We start from the raw sequence: 20,898 nt of genomic DNA on the forward strand, positions 1-20,898 counted from the left end.
TGCTACTTAAACACCTATTGGTGGATTTCACAATCCAGTGATGGCCATTGTGCTTGAATATTTTAATTCTATCAGTAAAAGGACTTGCTGCACAGTTTTGGCATTTATAATGCCTCACAATTGTTGGGTGGAAAGTGTAACGAGAGCTCTTAGGAGGCCAAAGGAATAGAATGGTGTAGCCTAAAGTGCTTATATTCATCCCTGGCACGCCCCCATACAATTCTGGCAGGATCCGAAGGACCCGCTGGCCCTGCAAGACATAACCTGCATTACTATTCTATTCAGCAGCATTACTCTTGCCCCATCTGCATAACTTTCACACTGCACTCCTTTGCACCATGACCAGTCAGGCATGACTCTGTGTCCTTTTCTGGCAAAGGACATGACCCTTTCACCAAGACCCATTGTCCATGCAGCACTTTTGTTAGCCATAGATCATTAAGGCATGCCACACAACCCTCAGGACGTGTACAAAGACCTTTTAGCGTGCATTCTCCATGAGCCATTGCCATCTGCCATGACGCTGTGCCATGCACATGTACCATGCTATGGGTCTTTTATTTCACTCAAGTCAGGTTGATGGTACACTGGGCTGCATTAACGGTACAAAGGTAGCTTCTTGCTCTTTGTAGGTCAAACACTTAAGGTTTATTCTTAGTTACATCAAGATCTTACAATAGAGGACACCACTGGGTCCCATCACCCAGGTAGGCCCAGCTCCAACCCATAGGCTGGAACCTTCACACACACTCACAGGACAACATTCTACAGTAAGACTCCAACATTCTCACATCTCATGCATTCACAGATGAGCACTTTACAGCATTAACCACATACTCGAGGCCCTTTTACCACCCGTGCACTAGGGGCCCTCTGACCATGCATGCACTCAGAACCAGAGGCGTCGCTCGGTAGGACTGGGTGGGAGCTATAGCCCTGGGTCTTTTAGTTTGTAGCCCTGGATAGAAGCTTGGGGGCTACACCAAAAGGCTAGCTAGCCTCGATTCCCGACATTAGCATAGCCCTGGATCTTTTCCAGACCTAGCAACACCCCCGCTCAGAACCTTTGACAGTGCATGAATGGCCGTTTCACCATGCAGCACAACATGTACACCAGTAAGACTACCGCAGAACCTTCGTAGTTCCTGATGTTAGGAGTCCTTTCAACCATATTCTTACAGACCTTTGCGACCCTTACCATATCCTGCGTGCTGCACCTCCCGCTGGCACCCTGCAGCAGTGCACGTCCGCTACCAGGCGGGCTGCCACTTCCACGCTGGCCAGCGACAGGGCTGCTCATTATGACAGGCAGCTCTGTCGCGTTAAGTGCTGGATGCCCTGACGCCTCTTCCTCTGCCAGGCCTGTCACATCTTATCCGGGAGAGCGGGCCTGACGGGGTGACATCGAGAATGGGGAGATGCCCAGGCGTGCTCATGTCACCATGAAGAATCCAGACGCAAAAGAAGCCGCCCCCATGCCTTGGGCTGGCCGCCATAACCTCTACGTGGGGTGAAGGGGATTTAAACCATACAAAAGAGGACAATATCCCCTCCCCTGCCCGCAGGGGAGTATTCTGCATTGCAAAAATGGGTGGGCGAACTACAAAAAAAAATCCTGCTATTTCCACCCCCAAATGCAGTGTGCGTGATTCCATATGTCTCAAATGTGCCCTCAAACCCCCTCTCCCCGGGCCATCCCAATCAACTTTTTTGGTAACATTAGTGTCAGATGACATTTTAATACATACACATAACAAAACAACTGTAGAACCATTACAGATGCAGGAAACTCGTCTGTTACAGCTCTGTCCAGGCTCGGTGGAGCAAAATGCATGCAAACCTCCTAATTTGCATATGCTTTACACTATAAACATCGCCATAGAAATATGTTGAGCAATAAGAGTATGGCTTTGTTTAGTTTTATTCTCTCCATCCTGCATGCAAAGTCACAATAGCATCATGCAGATTAATGTGAGCCTAACAAACTCCCCTTGGGTTTTAAAACCAAAGTCCTTATCTCCTAAAGCATGCAGCATTATGCACCCTTTTCCCTTCTGATCACCCCATTCACATTTCTTAAGGCACACAAGCCCCTGCAAATAGTGCCCCCCCTCCCATCAATGCATAATGGCTCACATTGTAATGCTCTGTTCACACCTCCCCAGTTAGGCACCCTCAATGACAATGAAGGGGCCTAACGGGAGTGAGGTCCTGCTGCCAGATGTCCCGGTCTGGTTATTGAAGGAGCCACTAGGGGGTTGAGGGGTCAGAACTTTAAGGAGGACTACTTTGTAGAGGTTTTCAACTCTTGCCATTTTATGAACGAAAGTAGTTTAAATAAACACCTCACTATCCCTACCCTAATGAGGATTTCCCTGCCTATGATAAACTAAAGGGGAACACTCTAACCAAGGGATATCTAACCCTCACACTTATGCAACAATCAAAGCAAAAAGAACAGATATGGCAATTCAAATACAGAAACACTGCACAGGCTATGCACTGGGAAATGTGTCTGAAGTGGGCTAAGCAGGACTCCTTGTTCTTTGGTGGATCTGTCCTGGTATTTAGGAGGGTATGGTGTGGGGTGGTGCCAGATTCAAAATAACACAATTAATATTAGAGGCAATAAAGATCACTATCCAGCCATCAATGTTTATTTTTTTTATAAGCAAACAGCTCTTATTGACATCTAATACTGCACATATTCAAGCTTGAAGCCGCAGGGAAGCAACCCAGCACGAGAATCACTCGCATACAGGGCCCAACAAGAGCCAAGACTGCCCTAAGGACAGCCACTACAAACACGACCAGGACCCCACTTGGGGCTCGCAGCATTGCTTACATGCCTTGAGAAAGACCCTCCGGGTCGAAACACGTGTCGGCTGACTGAGCTAGCGCACAAATGCCAGAACAGTGTTCTAGACACTCACCATTGTATTGAGAAGAACCACTCCAAATACCATTAATAAAAGCGAACCTGTATCGCACTAACTACCGTGTTAGAAAGATTATTTATCCCGAAATTTGAAGCAAGATAACCAGGAGCAAACTCACTTCGCCTAGTTATATTATTACTGTCCTCGTCACCGGGAATATTGCTTCAGAACCCTTGATAAGTTCCTTATTACTGTCTTTTTAGCCAAAATGTGGAGCTTCGTATATCAACTTGAGGGTTAGAGGGCGAAGAGCTGAGTTGACCCAACCAGTGTATCGAGCCCAAGGCACACGTCAGCAGCCTGTTGCCAAGGCTGCGCTTGAGCTAAATGCAGGGTTTATTTACTGTGCCTCTTCGTCATTTAGTCATCCCTTCTTTGGCAATGACTTATCACCGTAATCCCCAGCGTAAGTATTTACCCCGCACACCCTTCCATCCTACCCCCTCATCTGCTCTTAAGCAAACTGCTCCTAATCAGAATTGCTTTTCTTTTTTATAAATTTGTTTCTAAAGTCTAGTTTAAATGTCGGTATTCAATTGTGCAGAGTTCTTTTTACTGTATACCTATAATATTGGGCCACACCAATGTCCTGAAGCTGTTCAGCCCGCAGAATGAAGTCCAGCTGCAGCGATGCCTGGGTGTGTAGACCGTTCCCGGGGACCACCGTGTACGTGGTGTGTCTGGACTTGTAGTAGCCATCATGCAATTGCCGCCTGGGAGCTTGCAGTTTATATAATCCGGTAATGGGGGTGATCCGGAAGGCTAATTTAACTGCCAGAGTGGCCGAGGCCTACAGTCATTTCTTATGGGAATTCAGGACGAACATACACGCCCTTCGCACTTAAGGGTGAGCGACAATGTGCGCTGAATCATAGTTCACTGCGTGCGCACAGTGACGTTTGTGTGTCGTGGCTTTCCCCCGTAGTGGTCCTGCCCCTCCACTGGCCCAGAGTTTAGCTACACGCTTGCTTGGTGGAGGCGTGACCGTCAGCCGTAATTTGCAGGGCGTCTGCCCATTTTATGTCCATGTAGCTGGCACATCCCCCTCGGGAGACCTGTGAATTTGATGGCTGAGTTTTATGATGTGATGTATAGCCGGCGTTGTCTCTGTTCCTGCAGAGCCCTGGGTGGGGGAGCCGTAAAATAAAAAATAAAAAAAGCGTAACCGTCCTTGGGCTCTGCGTCCCCTGCCTGCCCTGACAATCCATCCTCTGCCTTTGCCTGCCCTGCCACTCCATCTTGTGCCTGCCCTGCCACTCCATCCTGTGCCTGCCCTGCCACTTCATCCTCTGCCTGTGCCTGCCCTGCCACTCCATCCTCTGCCTGCCCTGCCACTCCATCCTCTGCCTGTGCCCGCCCTGCCACTCCATCCTCTGCCCGTGCTTCTTGTGCTTCTGCCTCCTCGGTCGGTGCCACCTCTGCCTCTGCCCCCTTTGATGGTTCCCCAGGTTATGCCTCCTCTGTCCGTGTTTTTCAGCTGGTCTCCACTGTCCCTCTCAGCTTGTGCCTCCTCTGCCTGCGCTTAATCAGCTTCTCTCTTCTGTTTGTACCTCAACTTGTGCCCCCTCTGCCAGTGCTTCTTCAACTTGTCTCCACTGCCTGTCTCTCAGCTTGTGCCTCGTCTTCCTGTTCTTCAGCTTGTCTCCACTGTCTATTTCAGCTTCTGCCTCCTCTGCCATGCTTCGTCAGATTCTCTTCTCTGCCTGTGCCGCAGCTTGTGCCTCGTCTGCCCGTGCTTCTTCAGCTTGCCTGCCCCAGCCTCGATTTATGCCTCATCTGCCTGTGCTGCCTCAGTGTGTACCATACCTGCCTGTGCTTTCTCAGCTCCTGGCTCAGAGTGGGTTGGAATGTGTCTGGAGCTCTGTTGCCTCTAGTTGGGCCAGTGCCTAGTTAACTGTGTGTAGTGTCTTGTGTTTCTTTAAAGCGTGTGTACTATCGTTTGGAAATGGCCTATAGGGAACGGATTTTGTATGTCTGTGAGTATCTCAATAATACACCTGTCACTTTAGACTATCCGGTTCTCTGATAGGCTGTTAGGACATGGCCGGCACTATCCCAACTCTACCAGCTCTCCAAAGGGAAGTTCTCTTCTGTGAACTATTAGATTGTTATATTTTTTATTTATAATGCTGCCTACTAACCCCAGTCTCCTTCTTTCTCTACAGACAGTGACGCTGCCTGCCCCAGCACCTGCTGAGTCTCCTTGATCTGGGTGCCCGGGGTGGGGGCCGGACATCAAGGCCAAGGATGGGGTTCCACTTCCGCCAGGGGATGTTGCCGCTCTTCTCCCTTGTGACCTTCATCTGCTCGCTCCTGATTGGCTGCCTGTCTCAAAGTACGTAACATTTTCACGTTTTGAATTCCATGTATGTTATCACCATTTTGGCTTCCTTCTAGTATCATAGTCCTCCTTCTACCTCCAGCACTGTGTGAATTTTTTTAACCACCTTTACACCACATAGATATGCAGGGGGAGACCCCCCCACAGCCCTCCCATATTACTATAATATCACATACCCCCCCCACATATATATACATATATGGAGTAAGAGGAGTGATAAAAAAAAAAGTCAAAAATGTCGCCCGTCGTAATTAGGAGGGCGACATTTCGGGCCATTACTGTTTTAACCAATGTTACTAAGTAAATATGCTTTATACATATGTAAATGCAGTATTTATAACATATTTACACAAAACACCCCCTTGTGTACGCAAACCGCCTTCTCTGGATAGTAACAAATTGTAACGTGTGATTGTGGGACCCTTTTTCATTGGTGCCTGGAGCTATTTGATATGCCAGTTCCACCCTAACTCCATCTCATGATTACAAGTTTGCATCCCAGAGCTCTGCTCAGCCGTTCATCCCTTTGAGGGCAATTTAATGAGTACCACTGATTTGGGGAATAATAAGCTTCTGTTACACACCTTTTATGGTATCTTATCAAGGGACCCCAAAAAACACTGAAACGGGCATACGCGAGAGAAATGTATTCTGAGCTGCACTGGTGGAATGACTCATAGGGAGATAGAACTTGCAGAAGAAACAACCACACTGCTTTGAATCCATCTTAACTACTGGAAAGCTTTACATATCATCATTTTGTAACCTCCGATATCGTGTTATTTGATATTTGTATAGCACCTCCTGCTATGTGTTATGGCTTTGCATTGATGTAGGTGGAATGGCCCTCAGCAGACTGAAATCTGAACAGACTTGAGCAAAGGAACATGGCTTTGCATGCAATTAGTGAATTGTAATTAAAGTGACTGTTCAATAATTAGCAGTGTTGACTAGTGAAGTGACATTGTAGAAGCAGGAGAGTGTGAAGGTGTCGAGTGGATTGCGATATCGGAGAATTGTTGTTGGTACTCAGCTGCATTGTGTGAGGTGCACCGCTATACGAGGAAAATGGGCTAGATGCATATAAATCCCAAGGCCAACTGTCTGCAGTTGAGGGTTCTGCTATAATTTACATGCAGAACACATGCAAAATAAATGAAATAGACACAAGCAAATGACATACACAATTAGTAAATAAGTTGGCAATTCTGTCAAACAAGTTCTCCTGCCAGCTCACATGAGCTGTGGAAGATCAAAACTGTATGACATTCATGTAGACAACTGATATTCACAACGTGTGCATATAGAACTATATATGCAATAGAAAATTGCATGGGGCCTTAACATTGTATTGTGTATGTGATGTGTATCTAATGATATGACAAGCATTTATCAATGTCACTGGGTTTAGGGGTGCTTCGGGTGCCAGGTCCATCGGCAGGGCACAGTCTAAAACACAAGAAACAGAGTTATTACCTCAATGTGACTAGAATCAACAATTACAATGTAAGTCCAGCCACTAGGAAAAAAGAATATTCAAAGGGAATTATGCCATCAACGGTATGTACAGTGTTCCGACGCTGTGCAGACTGTCAAGTGGACATGGAGATCGCAGGGCCAGACACCATGCAGCAGCCAACCGAAGCGTGGTTCACAAGGAGGAACCACCAAGTACTGATGAGTTCCCACCATTTCAAGATCAACAATCCACAGAAGAGGGTTTCCAAAACACGAAAGCAAATAAAATGTAACAAAGAGCTGCAACTAGGAGCTATGGAGGACTCCTAGGGCTTGTGCACCAGGCGAGCCTGCGATACAATGCTCGGTGTATGGTCTTCTCGATATCCAAGTGAAATATTAATGATCAACATACATAATCATCAAATCCGTCTTGGTTCAAAGGGGAATGTAAAGCCTGCAATGCTAGTTCAGACCCTGTCCATAGGGGGCCACAAGAATTCCCAACAGGCCCAAACCTGTACAAGGCATGCATGGGTGAAGACTCTGAGCAGGAACTCTTTATGCAGCGCTAGTTGAACATGAGCATGCAGGCCACCAAAGACAGGCTAGGATAAGCAACTGAAGGCTGGGGCTATGCAGGAATGGCTGTGGCAAGCTCCTAGTCAAATCTGGGATTTCTGGTAGGCCATGCTGGATTGCTGTGAGGTGGTCCTGGGGGGAAGAGTTTTGACTCCGTAACACATGGAGGTCCTCTGCCAGGCTGCTGGGGGATATTGTTTTGGTTGGACAGGGTATCTGGGAGCTGTTAAGGAGGGCTGTGGGTTAGGACTCCCTAAGACGAGAGAGATTCTGGGCATGGCCCATCGCCGATCAGGAAGTTTTCTTGTCATGCTTTATAGGCTGGGCACTACTTGCTTGGGGTGGTCTTTTGACAAGCTGGGTATGGCTTCTGGCAGATTGTGGGCTCTTTCTGGGTCACTCCTGTATGCTGAAGTGGTATCCCATGGGGCAAAGGAAAAGGCAGACGGCATGGGAAATGCTTGATCAGCAAGGAACTGGCGAGCAGCCGGCAGAGGATCCTGGAAGGTCAGGAGACTTTCTTTAACGTCCTGTCTAATGGGCAGGATCAAAGATGGCCCTCGTCCAACTAGGGCAGTATTTTGTTGGGCCCGATGGAATGCTGCTAGAATGGAGCAAAAGAGGTGACCCATGCCAGGTGTAATGCTGTCTCAATGGCTGGGATGTAGCTTTCCCTCGACGCTGGGCATACGGTCTGCCCAGTCTGGAATGCTCACTGTCTGGGGTGTTTGAGGCTGCCAAACTAGGATGCCCATCTCTTTGGTATGTTGGATTCTGCCTGCCCCCTGGTGAGGAAGCATTGCTGCCTGCCCTACTTTCTGGTTTGTTGAAGGCCATCTCCACAAGGCTGGGAACATGCCTGTCTTGTCTGTTCTGTTTGTGGATGCCAAGTTTTGCCTGCCCTTTTGTCTGGTATGTTGGCTGCTGCCTTCCCCCTTAGCTCAGATGAAGCCCACCCCACTGGCTGAGATTAGACCTTTCCTCGTGGCTGGGAATGTGGCCTGCCCCTCTATGGGGAAGCTGCCTTTTCGGTTTGAGGCTGTCTGTTCCCTTCTCTCTCTCTGGTATGTTAGACATTGCTTGCACCACTTGTTGAAATGTTGCCTGCCTCGCTGGTTGTGGGGTACTGCCTGTACATCTAGGTGGTAATAGATCCTTCCCTCTAGTTGAATTGCTGCCATAGTGCCATTGGGTGGGTTGGTAGAGGCTGCTTGCCGTTCCTGGCTGGGATGTGTGCTACACCCTCACGAGGGTGCAGCCTATTAACAATATTGGAGGTGAGGCCTGGCAGCTAGTCTAGGTCAGATGCTTTCTGTATAGGTTGCTGGATTCCTCCTACAGCGCCTGGCATTGGCATTGCCTCTCCCTATGCATAGGATGTTGGAGAAAAGCTTTCCCCTGCTCAGATGCTGCCTGTCACTTTGGCTGATATGTTGTATGCTGCCTGCTCTCTGCCTGTGCTGCAAAACAAACGAGGTGATGGCTGGAATATTTAGAATTAATCTCGAACCTCTGTCAATTGTTCTGGGCATACCTCCAGACCATTGTTCCTCAGCCTGCCAAGCCATTACAAAAGGGCAAAGGCAATATTCAAATCAGGCTTGGTCCCACCCCAAAAGGGACATCCCAGTCCAAACTGCTAGGTCACATCCCTTCTGCACAAGACCACAAGCAACCCCAGACATGTTTCGGCTCGTGGTGTAGCATGGTTCCCCTGGCTGATATGGGGCATGCCACCCAGCTGAGGATGCTATATGTCTGAGTTGTTGGATGATGCCTACAACATTGACTCAAAGTCTTCCTGCCATTTTGACTGGGATGTTGGATGCTGCTTGTGTAGTATTCCCCCAAGAAGAAGGAAACGCACCCAAAGGTAAGTTGTGCCGTGGCACACCACGGTTTATTCAGATGCAACAGTAACTTCTCAGAATACCTACTAAAAGCATTCTAAGGAACGTATAAGTGGTATCTCCTAGCACATACCACACACGCGCAAAACACTAAGCTACAGCCTCCCCCCCCTTTTCTTAACACCCACCAAGAAACAGAAGGTGACAACAGGAAAAGAAAGATGAGGAGGGAAAGAAAACCGAGAATATGAGTAAACGCCTAATGCAACCAAAAGAACATAGTCTCAAAACAAGCATATCATTTACAACCATAATCCTCCAATCTACTGGCCAGCCATCAGGCCCCAGTAGAAACACGCAGCCATGCACCCCTGATACTGCAACATCCTTGCATCCACCACTCGCGTCTTCAACAACAGCCGACACGCCCTGTCCTCCGTCACTCACCCCTTGATGCACATCAGCCACCAAAGGCACACTCACCTCTCCATACTGTTCCCTTCCTTCCCATTGACCGCCTGGGCCATCATCCATCCACCATGCCCCAGACACGTCCTGCACAGCAATCCTCCTTTTGTTCCAAACAGTGTCATTGCACAATTTTACATAACCAATCCCTACCCCATTCACATACTTGGGGTCAAGAAAAACAGGGAACCCCTTCCTCACGAACATGGACTCTTCACCCTCACCATGTATCCCACTTGGACACATTCCTTGCACCACACATTTTCCCTTTCCACTGTAGCCTTATTCTTCTCCCTCACCCCAGCAAAAACAACCTCCAAATTCCACTTGGACTGTACACCCCCACCCAACTATCCCGGCCTGAGACTCCCACTCGCCTTCCTACCCCTCATGAACTCGAACAGCGCACACTTGGTCATTCTGTTGGGTGTTTCAGTGTGCGCAATGACAGCATTCATCAACACAACACGCCAATCCAAATGGTTAGCGAAGGACAACTGGATCACCTCCTGCACAAACCTATTGCCACGTCCACCAACCCATTAGCTCTGCGATTATACTTCACTGTTTTGTGATTGTGTATGCCCCTTTCCCTTAAAGAAATCTGCTGTCTCCCGTGAAGGAAACTGCACACCATTATCCATGACAATACTTTCCGGCGAGACCACACTGCCAAAAACCTCTCTGAGGAACTTCAACACCGATCCCGTCATAACGGACCGTGCCGGCGCAAACTCAATCCATCCTGACATGTCATCAATCAGAATAAAAATGATTCTGTCACCCTCACCCAACACATCGAATGGACCCATTATGTCCAGCACAACTTTACTTCACACCTTTTCCGTAATCACAACTGGATGCACCAGCTGTGTCCTGACAACCTGACTCCTACCACTCACTGCACCTGGAAAACTGTTCTGACCACTCTCTCCACACAGCTGTCCATCGTGGTCCACCAATAACACTCCCTTAACATTTTTTTAGTCAAAAGGTGACCAAGAGGCCCTTTATCGGCTAACGCTACTAGCCTTCCATGTACCTTGGGCGGGGCACCAACCTGTCACCTCTCGTCACTCCCAGGAACTCTCCACAAGCTCATTTGCAACCAACACATACTTTTTGTTAATTTCGTGTCCTTAACGGCAGCCCACCCTTCTCTCAAAATTCCCCTAATCTCCTCCAGTGCAGGATCAATTTCACTCTCGTTCCGGCACTCCTCCTTGTCCATTCCTGGCATGACGCATGCAACCTGCACACACTCCTCACTTTTCAAATACTCCTCCCCTTCACTGCGCCCCAGCAAATGAGACGGACAATCTGTGACTGAATTCCTCTGGCCTGCAATATACTCCACCATAAAAGGATAGGGCTGCAGTCCCACCATCCAACGTGCAATTCTGGGTGAAACCAACCCCAACCCTTTGGTGGGGAGCACATGCTCTAGTGGCTTGTGGTCCTTCCATACCACATAAGGCAAACCCCAAAGAGTTGTTTGGAAGTGTTTTGATGCTCAGTACACGGTTAGTGCCTCCTTCTCAGTTATGGAGTAGCTGGTCACTGGGTCATGTAAGACCCTGGACACAAATGCCACCAGTCTGTACTCCCTATCCTTCCACTGTGTCAAAACAACCCCTACCTCTACCTCACTGGTATCAACTGTCAAAACTGTCATGGAATTAACACCAAACGTCGACAGCGAAGGAGCCTCGTTGATGCTCCTCCTCACTGTCTCAATCTCCTATTGACACCCCTGAGTCCACTCAAACTTCACATATTTCTTTAACAGATCCCTCATATGGACAATCTTTTTCACGTAAACGGGAATGGACTTTACATAAAATTCAGTCATCCCTAAGAAATAACTCTGCTGCTCGTTAGATCCCAGAACAGGCACACCCTTCAACATATCCGCCAAACACTTCTTGGTACTAAGTCCCTCTCCATCAATGGTGTGCCCAGGTAAGTATCACACTGTGCCTTTATCTGGCACTTAGCCATCTTCACAGTCAACCCCTTCGCTTACAATACTCTTAAAACTTGGTGAACCCCCTCGATTGTGCTCATTCACCATCTCAGCCCACGCTAGGATATCATCCTGGAAATAATTCACGTCAACCAAACATCTCCTGCATCAACCGCTGAAACAACGCTGCTGCAGACGTCAATCCAAATGGTAACCGGTGGAACATGTATGCCCCAAACGGTGTTACAAATGAAGTCAAATGGTAGCTTGTGCAGCTCCATCTGATGGTAGGCTGAGGATAAATCCAGTGTGGAGAACCATGATGCTCGCCCGATCTTGGTCAGCAACTCGTTAATGTTTGGAGGGGGATGTCTATCCACCCAAATGTTTCAGTTCAAGTCACGTAAGTCCACACACATCCTCAACCCCCATCCTGTTTTCACGCTAACACTACAGGCGACAACCACCCCAATGCCTTGATCGTTAGAATAATACCATCCTGTGTCTGTTTGTGAAACTCCGTCTTTAGCCCTTTCAAGCCAATACCAGTATGTTTCCTACTCTGTGAGCAACTGGTGTTGCTCCCCTCTTCAACTCGATCTTGTGTGCGAAACCCTTCAATTTTTCCAACTTGTCACTGCACACTGTGGGATACACAGTTTTGAAGCGTCCCTAGACATGTGTATCTCCATCTCCATGCACAAGTCAGGAACAGTCCTTCCTGGGCATATCTGTATGTCAGCACATACAGTTTCCCCATTGTCTGTCTACCTTGAACTTCATGTGAGCCCACTCGTACCATAATACAGTGATGGGAACCTGTCCATACGCACTGGAATTTGTCAGATGGCTGAATCATCTCCTATGAATTCTTAGTTATTGTAGAGAAACATGAGATGTCATCTCTAGTGCCCACCCCCTCACCTCCATCATACCGGAAGCAAAGCAGAAAGACTCTGTGCATGGCACCAAGTACCATCCCAATACCGCACCGAAGATATGAGAGACGTTATGCACTCGGACAGCCGTATCAAATGTACCCTCACACTGATGTGGTGGAAGGATGTCTGCACACACCATTGGACGTAGAAGAGCTGTAAAATGAAGTCAGACCATACTCAAGTGATGTCATGAAGAGAAAATACTAAGACATACTGAAAGGATATGTGAATACCTAAGGAATGATAATGTAACTGAAGTAATGAGAGAAACATGTCTGGAGAAACGAAGAAACCATAAATATCACAAAGATAAGTAACCAGATGAGTAGCAAATGTGTGTATATATATGCAGAAATGCAAGGTAGAGTTGCATAGAAGCGTGCTGCAGTAGAAACTATAACATGAGTAAAGCCGCAATGATAAGAAGATGTACATCGGCCCGTGTCAAAATTACCTCAGAGACAAACTAGGGCCACAGATCGGAAATGCTGCAGAAAACAGTTTCGTGCAAGAAACAAAGAATATCTGCTTGCTGAGACTTAGGATGACATGGCAAGACATAATTGGAGAGCACAAAGGGAGTTAACCAGGATAAACTATGAATGAAGGGCACATTTCTCTTAGATTAAGCAGAAGTGAAAACATCAGCAAGTGCCAAGTATTGGACAATCAAGGCCCAAGAAAGCATATGTAAGACGGAGCAAGCAAGTCTCCAGAGGCCAAGAGGATTAATAGCACCCAGCATAATTAAATCAAATAGCAGTAAATAACAGGTCGAAATTGACAAATTTGTGGTCGACTGACACGTGATAGAAGACTCAAAAACAAGGTCTATTCATTAAGCCTCGGACAAAGATGCTAGTGTACCCTGACTCCCTTAAAAGTTCCAGAGAAGAAATCCATCTGCAAGGTAAGCTACAAAGGAGAAGCCTTGACGAATGGTCTAACTGATGAGAGATTGTAGGCTAATTGTCCAATGTGGGCAGTTGTCCGACGTTGTTCCCCGCACCTGGGTTTCGTTTTGCTTAGGTGCTGCTAACGAGCCGAAAAGTTAAGAGAGCCTGCCAGCCAATCATGAGTGGTTATCTAGTGGCATGCCATACAATGTTGTGCAGGCTAACCCGCTGCTTTTACTGTACTATAATCTGTATTATATGTATTAAGAGGTGGTTCAAGGCATGCCTACCAGATAAGGGGCATCCAGTGATATTACTAATACTTCTGATATATAGGTACATATGTTCCCTTAACCAATTCCTCCCTTCAATAGGTTTTATGGTTTTCCACGTAGGGTGATGTTGTAGATGGCGCTGTTGATGTATAAAGCCTTTGTTTAATCGAAACTTGAGTGCATGGACTACATTTCATTGTTCGCCAGATTGTCCTTCTTTATTTGAGCTCATAATAAAGTAGTACTTTGCCATATGTTTTTAGTCTGTCTCGTTATTTGGTTCTGATATCATTATTGGTAATTCCGTCAAGCAAAAAAGATGCTCCAAGGTGCTAGTGCACTGTATCTTCATACAACTCTGGGGACACCATAGCATAGAGGAATCCCGAGTCCACCATCATCTCAATGTCTGCACCGTTTACCTTCACAATGGCCCACAGTCTGCACGTCTTTCCTCCCTGCACATGAAGCAACGGCCTCTCCTCTGTCAATGGCACCTTTTGAACTCTTCCAGTTCTTCCATGTTGACACTCCCTGTATATGGGCGAAAACTCTCCTTGCCCAACCTGCACTGTCTCTCCCCTTGTGCCACACCGCCTGCAGTCCACTGCCAGGGCTCGGCATTCTTTGGCACCCGTGAAGTGACTATTCCATCGACACTTGTTGCAACAGGGCCTTGTCCCTGCACTCGGTTGCCCATCTGGCCTGCCCTTGTTGGACTTCCCGGTATCCATCTTTTTTGTCAAGTACACTGCTTGCACCACAAGCTCAATGTTGCTTTTCTTAGTCCTGATATTTCTTCTCAGGACTTCTTGTACCTACACACTTGCAATTTCCTGGTATACTCTCCTGGAAGGGCTTCTTGTATTCACACACTTTTGCTTGGTATACTCTCCTGGTCAGACTTCTGTTCATATAGGGCCTCTGCCCACTCCAAATCTTTCACATTTTCTTTGTGGTGTAATGTATCTTCTTGATATATTTTTTTATTTGGGTTTTCCATGTACTTGCACTGCATACATTCACACACGTGCAAGGGTATCGGTTGTCCTTAAATTCCCCTTTTTCACAATATGTTCTTTCACTTGTTCTCTCTGTTGGTTTGTTTATAATTATCATTCGACGCGGTCGCCGATACTCCCGGGTGCCCCTCTGTCTCTGGGTGGATTTACCGGCTCTTGTTGGTGTTCCTGAATTCTCCTGCGGTCAGCCGATGAAGGTACTCCACCTGCTTCCTTCTCACGACCTCTTTCGCTTCACCTTTCCGTCTCTCGCGGCTTCCACTTGACACGTCTGCTTTGCTCCATACTCCGGTAAGTGAAGCACTGCTTTCTGTCACCTGTGAACGCCCAGGAATCTCTCGCACGCTCCTGGTGTTCTCGCAGCGTGTCCTGCTTGGGAAGAAGCTTATTCCTTCTTGGTGTCTGAGCCGCCTGTCTGCCCCCTGCCAGCCTGAGCTTTTCAGGTTCTCGAGCCTCGTAGAGCGGTGCAGCTCTCTTGCCAACCGCTGTCAACTCTCTGCTTCTGCTCTTTAAATTTCCCAGGCACAGGGGTATGCGAGCAACAGCTCGAACACTTGCTGGGCTTGTGGCCTCTTTCACTCTTCATTGCTCGGTTCCTCTTCCTTGTCCCAGTGTTTTTGGTAATTCGGGGAAAAGAAGTCCACTTTTGATGATCGGTTTGAAAATCTTGGGTAAGCATTTCCAATGGGTTTAAATTGAAAATCCATCCAGGATGATTGATAGGTGGAGCTGAAGAAGTCAGTTCCATAAGGCAGACCAATGTTGGAAGGTTGGCCTACAGGCCTGGAGAAAAGGTTTTACCTATTCTTCACCGGAGGAGGAGTAGAGGTATGACAATGGGTAAAGAGGGTGTTAGATATGGGAGGGTTATATTCAAGACAAAATGGGGGGATACCATTTCTCAACCGATAAAGCCATGACATCGCCCCAGTGGTTGTCTTTCTACACCCCCCCGTGTGATCCTCCCTTATATAGCCACCCCCAGAGTCAGGATCAGGTAGCGGCAGATGTTCTCTGGCCACATGGGAGGAAGTCACTGCTGGGAAATCAGTGTAGGCTCCATCAGATTCATCACACCTTCTTGTGCATCGTCACCTGGATGCTCTTGGCAGACTCCTCAGTTGCTCTTGCCATTTCCATCACCTTCTCCAAGGACGGATCCCTCTCGATCCACAGCTTCTCTTGTCTTGGCATTGCATGTACCCATCCTTTTGTGGTCCCTTATCTACTCATCTAGCACCCGTGTGAACCCACAGGTTGCCATCAGTGTACAGAGCTGTCCATTGTTTCATCAACACATTGAACTCTCGAAAAGAATTGGTACCCCCCAGCACTACATGTACAGTCTTCCCAAAACGTTTCATCAACTTTTGTAATGCCGTTGCATTTGCACGTGCCCCTCTGTCCATTCCTTCAATTTCCACTATCACTTCTTCACCTGGCAAGTGGCAGAAAACGCATAGCCCTTCCTTCCTTCCTCAAGTAGTTTAATAGTGCTGCCTCCTTTTGATCATCCATGTAGCTTGCCCCGCCTGCTGCCCTGATTTAACCTTGAAGGAATCCCACCACAGTTCCCATGGTATGGTTGGTTCCCGGGAGGCAGATAGGAAGAGGAGGGTGGAGGGTTGGTATGGGTGCTCTGCATATTGGCGTTCTATGGTCCCTTCCTAATGGCCAAATCCCCAACTGAATTAACTTCGGATAGAATCCTCCCAAGTACTGTGACGAAAAAGATGCAATTTCACTCGACTCCTTATTGTTTACTTTGTTCCCTTGCAACCACGTTGTCCCACAGCAGGGGGTCCTTTCCTCAAATGTTTTCAGTTGATCATGTCTCTTGACCGAGCTGGGCTCAGGGACACTGCGCGCACTTCACCCCGGCCCAGGATCCAAGCCCAAAAATTCAGGAGCGCTCTATCCTCCGCTCCCTTTGATCTTGGCACCAACCGAGGCTTATCGCCGCTGTATGCCGTCACTCGACTCTCATGCCCTAGCCGTCCAAGCAAGCCTGCCGCGTCGAGTGTCCCTTGAAACACGCATTGCTGGGTCCGCTACCATGGGGTGCCGCCAACAAAGTCCTTGTCACCAGAAATGTGTAGTATTCCCCCAGGAAAACTGAATCGCCCACATAAGAAGTTGTGCCGTGACACCCCACGGTTTACTCAGATGCAACCTTAGCTTCTCAGAACACCTACAGAATGCATTCTATGAAACGCATTGTTGGTATCTCCTAGCACATACTACACACGCACAACACTAAGCTACAGCAGCTTGTCCTGCCGATGCAGCATGCCCCTTGGCTGTGGTGCAGCATGTTTCCCTGGCTCAGAGGAGGCCTACCACGAAGGTGGCATCTGTGTGAGCTGTTAGACGCTGCCTGCCTCCCTGGCTCGGATGCTGCCTGTGAATGGGTCTGGGATGTTGGATACTGCCTGTCCCTATCTCTCGCTCGGATGCTACCTGCCCGTGGGTATGGAATGTTGGATGCTGCCTGACCCCCATACCCCACTCTCGCTGGCTCGGACGCTGTCTACCCTAGTGTTTGGGATGCCGGAGCCCGGCTGCATGCTGGGATACACCTTGCTCAAGGACGGTGAGGTAGGGCTGGGTGGGGGTCACCTTCACCAGCGACTGATTGAATTAAACGTCTCCGCGGGCATCGAGTGATGTCACTCCATTTTCATTTCAATACATCAAATCTAAAATGCAAACTTTTCAATCAGGCTAAGAGCCGAAATAAATCACCAGCCATTAGAGACACGAGAAGGGGGGGCGGGGCATGGAGGGGAAGGGGGGTGGCGGTTGCAAGGGCTGGGAGGGGCGGAAGGTGGTCGAGTGGTGGTGGGAAGAAAAGGACAAAAGGAATCGATGCAGAGGAGTGGAGAGGCGAGGCTGCGCACATACGCGGGAGGGAGCGCTGCTAAGGATTGGCGAATGGCGCAGTTTACATGGGGTGTGATTGAGGGAGCGCTGCTGAGGGCACATGGCAACGGGAGTGGTACTGAGGGCTGTCTGTGTGGGGGTACGTGGTACATAAGGGAGAAAGGTGCCGAAGGGGAGACGGTGGTGCCGAGTTCAGGAATGTGGGTGTAGAGTTCAGACGTTGTCCTCTGTGCACAACAGTGGTGTTTAGTCCCGTGCTTGGTGCCAGAAAGTGCCGCAAATTCCGTACCGAGCGATGTGCGTGCATCCGCGTATGGCGGACGCCACAGTGCTACATATCCATAAGCCTGATACTCCAGCAGATGCTGGGCCTCGCAGCACTGTGCCCGCCCACACACATGGGCACAGGGTATCCCGAGTTGGCACACTGGCTCGGTGGCACTGGGCCTTCAGCAGCTTCTCCTCCCTCCGCGTGCCCCTGCTTAGCCCCAGGCATCCTGTTGAGCTGTGAGGTCGTGGCAAAACCTGCCCCCATTAGGTTTCGGCTGAACGGCTGAGCCCCGTGCCCGAGGGCGCCCTCGCATCTTATTTACGTCCTCACGTCACAGCAGATGGAAGCTGTCGGGAGCGGCGATGCCAGCTCAAGGGAAGCGTCTCTTCCCATTTACGGGTGCAGCTGGTGCCCGAGATGCGTGGCACAGGAGAGCCTGCCTACTGCCTGAGCCCTCCCTGGCATGAGTGATGGAGCTTGCGGATGGACTCCCCCCGCTACTCTGTGCAGAGGGGTCGGGGGAATGGGTGGTGCCCATACATGGCACAGGACTATCTTATTTTGCGTGCATGGCATAGATAGAGTCTTGCAAGGCCCGGTCACCTTGATTTTTGGTAGTAATCGTCTGTTGTGTTTCAGCAGTGCCATCACAGAAAGTCCAGCGTCAGGGAGCTACACAGCCAATGTTACTTATTAACACTCTGGGTCCTTATTACCCACAATACGGTCCTCAATTTACCGACTCGGGGTGTTTTTTTGGGTGGGAGGGTGAAGGGCTCAGTATACTCAACTGGGCTCTCAAACCCACGACGTGCAGCAAAGTCCGTTCCCAAGGTGAGCGCGTTGCATTTGCGCTATCCTTCAGGCAACTTTGCACACACTGCAAGCGAATTGGCCCCCAGGCGCTATAATAGAAGCTATTGTTTCCCATCTCCATAGCCTAGGACTCCTCCTAGCTCGGGCATGCCAAGGTTGGAACCTGTGACTAGATTGTTACACGCCGATCTCTGCTGCAGGGGTGACGCGGGTATCCTTTTAAGAATACGTGGTGGTCCCAGGGCGTGTCTTTGGTAGAGCTGGGCAGGAAATATTACCCGAGGGTACCGAAGCCAAGGTGTCCTTCCACCAGACATTTCAGCAGGGTTTATCTAGGACTAATACTACATTATGTGAGCATTCGTGAATCTTTACCAGCGCTACCAAACCTGTTTTCATTAAACTACAATATTGTCCATGGCATTTTACATCAAAGGTTACCTTGTGTGTGTATTTCTTTTCCTAGGATGTCTGGCATTTTAAATGTGTTTATTGAATTTTGGAATGCTCGAAGGTGGCTTGTAATTTTAAAGGGACAATGATGCAGGTGAATGTACTAAATACACCGCATGCCTATAGTGCTTTATGGCGGGTTCCTCGGTCTTCTGAGCACTGTAAAACTAGCCATCATTATTGCCCAATGTGATAGTGCTTCATGTATCAACCTCAGAAAGATGGTAGTCTTGCATGGGCCTTGCCGGAATTCAAATGTGCCAAGTGCAGGCTGGCCCCAGGCCTGAGGCAGGGGGTTCCCTTCTCTGCCATCCAACTGGACATAAAGAGGAACTAAGGGTTGAATAGGCGTGTGCGATACCGCATCAATGAACGCCTGAGCGCATTTCTCCGTTGCGTGTATTTTTAAGAGACTCTGCACTCATCTGTGAAGTAGCTGCTTAAAATAGCAGTGCTCAATATTTGAAATAGCTAGAATAGTCCAGAAATTAATCGCATTTATTACCTGAATATTGGAAAGAGGGATGCGAAGACTTTGCCCTTTCAAGGCTGACTTGCTGGCATAATGAAGCACGTATTACTGATGTGTTTCCTGCGTGTGCAGCCTGTAGGAATGCACCTGTGTATCTAATGGTGGCGAGGCTGCCCAGACCCCTTACAGATCTCCCCAGATCACAACTGGTCACGTGTCATCTGGAGCAATTTAATGCAGTCCTGGCTTTCACACCAACAGCACTTTGCATGCTCCGACTGGCAGTTTCTGGTTTCCATTGGGAGGGTCTAAATCCAAGATACTCATTAGCATTAATGCAGTGGTGGTGCAGCCTGCAGTGATGGTGCCGCCTGCAGTGATGGTGCCGCCTGCAGTGATGGTGCAGCCTGCAGTGGTGGTGCAGCCTGCAGTGGTGGTGCCGCCTGCAGTGGTGGTGCCGCCTGCAGTGGTGGTGCCGCCTGCAGTGATGGTGCCGCCTGCAGTGGTGGTGCCGCCTGCAGTGAGGGTGCCGCCTGCAGTGGTGGTGCCGCCTGCAGTGGTGGTGCCGCCTGCAGTGATGGTGCCGCCTGCAGTATTTCCGAATACTGCGGTTTCGCCGCTCCACGCTGTTACAGGTGCCATTAATGAAACCACACAGAGCAGTCTCCTTTTATGCGCAGGTCATTACCAGCTAACAAATGTCTTAAGAGATGCAGTAATACCAATCTGGTATTACTCCAAGCTGGAATCCCAAGGGTCACCTATGGAGTGCAATGGGACCCCGAAATGTGGAATAACTGCTGGGTCTGCATGACCCTAAGTCATGCAGACCCTTCTCTTTACCGTATGTGTTTAACTTGGGGTCATGCGGACCCTTCTCTTTACCATATGTGGTAATTTGGGGTCATGCTGACCCTTCTCTTTACCATATGTGCTAACGTTAATAGAGCCTGGCCCAGTGCTTAAGTTGTGGGGGTGTTTGCCAGGGCTCTGCTCTGGCACTTATTTCTAAGCCCCGGCACTTATTATCTCAGACACGATTTGATTATGATGTGGTGTTTTGACAACTTTATTATTTGAAACACCAATCACATAATAAACGCCTATAGAATGGGAGCAATATGTAAATCGTGTTTAAAGACACACTTGAACATGAGTTATGTTATTTCATGTGTATGTTTATTGGCATTTGTAAATCACACATCTGCTGTAGTGAGTGCATCTGTCAACCACAATAAACTGGTGGGAGCTGCAGCTTTAAGCCC

The 20,898-nt window shown here is 48.6% G+C and overlaps 1 protein-coding gene across 14 annotated transcripts in view; it reads left to right on the top strand.

Moving 5' to 3' along the window:
* Window positions 1-20,898, top strand: part of PTPRS (protein tyrosine phosphatase receptor type S) — a 671,876-nt gene that overhangs the window by 322,056 nt on the left and 328,922 nt on the right. For all 14 annotated transcript variants that reach the window (XM_069649333.1, XM_069649335.1, XM_069649332.1 and 11 more), the window contains exon 2: window positions 5,105-5,274. In XM_069649333.1, the coding sequence (XP_069505434.1) occupies window positions 5,187-5,274 (88 nt within the window). In that variant the 5' untranslated portion in view covers window positions 5,105-5,186. The remainder of the gene's footprint in view (window positions 1-5,104; window positions 5,275-20,898) is intronic.

This window comes from Ambystoma mexicanum, chromosome 1p (assembly GCF_040938575.1).
Source record: "Ambystoma mexicanum isolate Mex_15411 chromosome 1p, UKY_AmexF1_1, whole genome shotgun sequence".
Lineage (NCBI taxonomy): Eukaryota > Metazoa > Chordata > Amphibia > Caudata > Ambystomatidae > Ambystoma > Ambystoma mexicanum.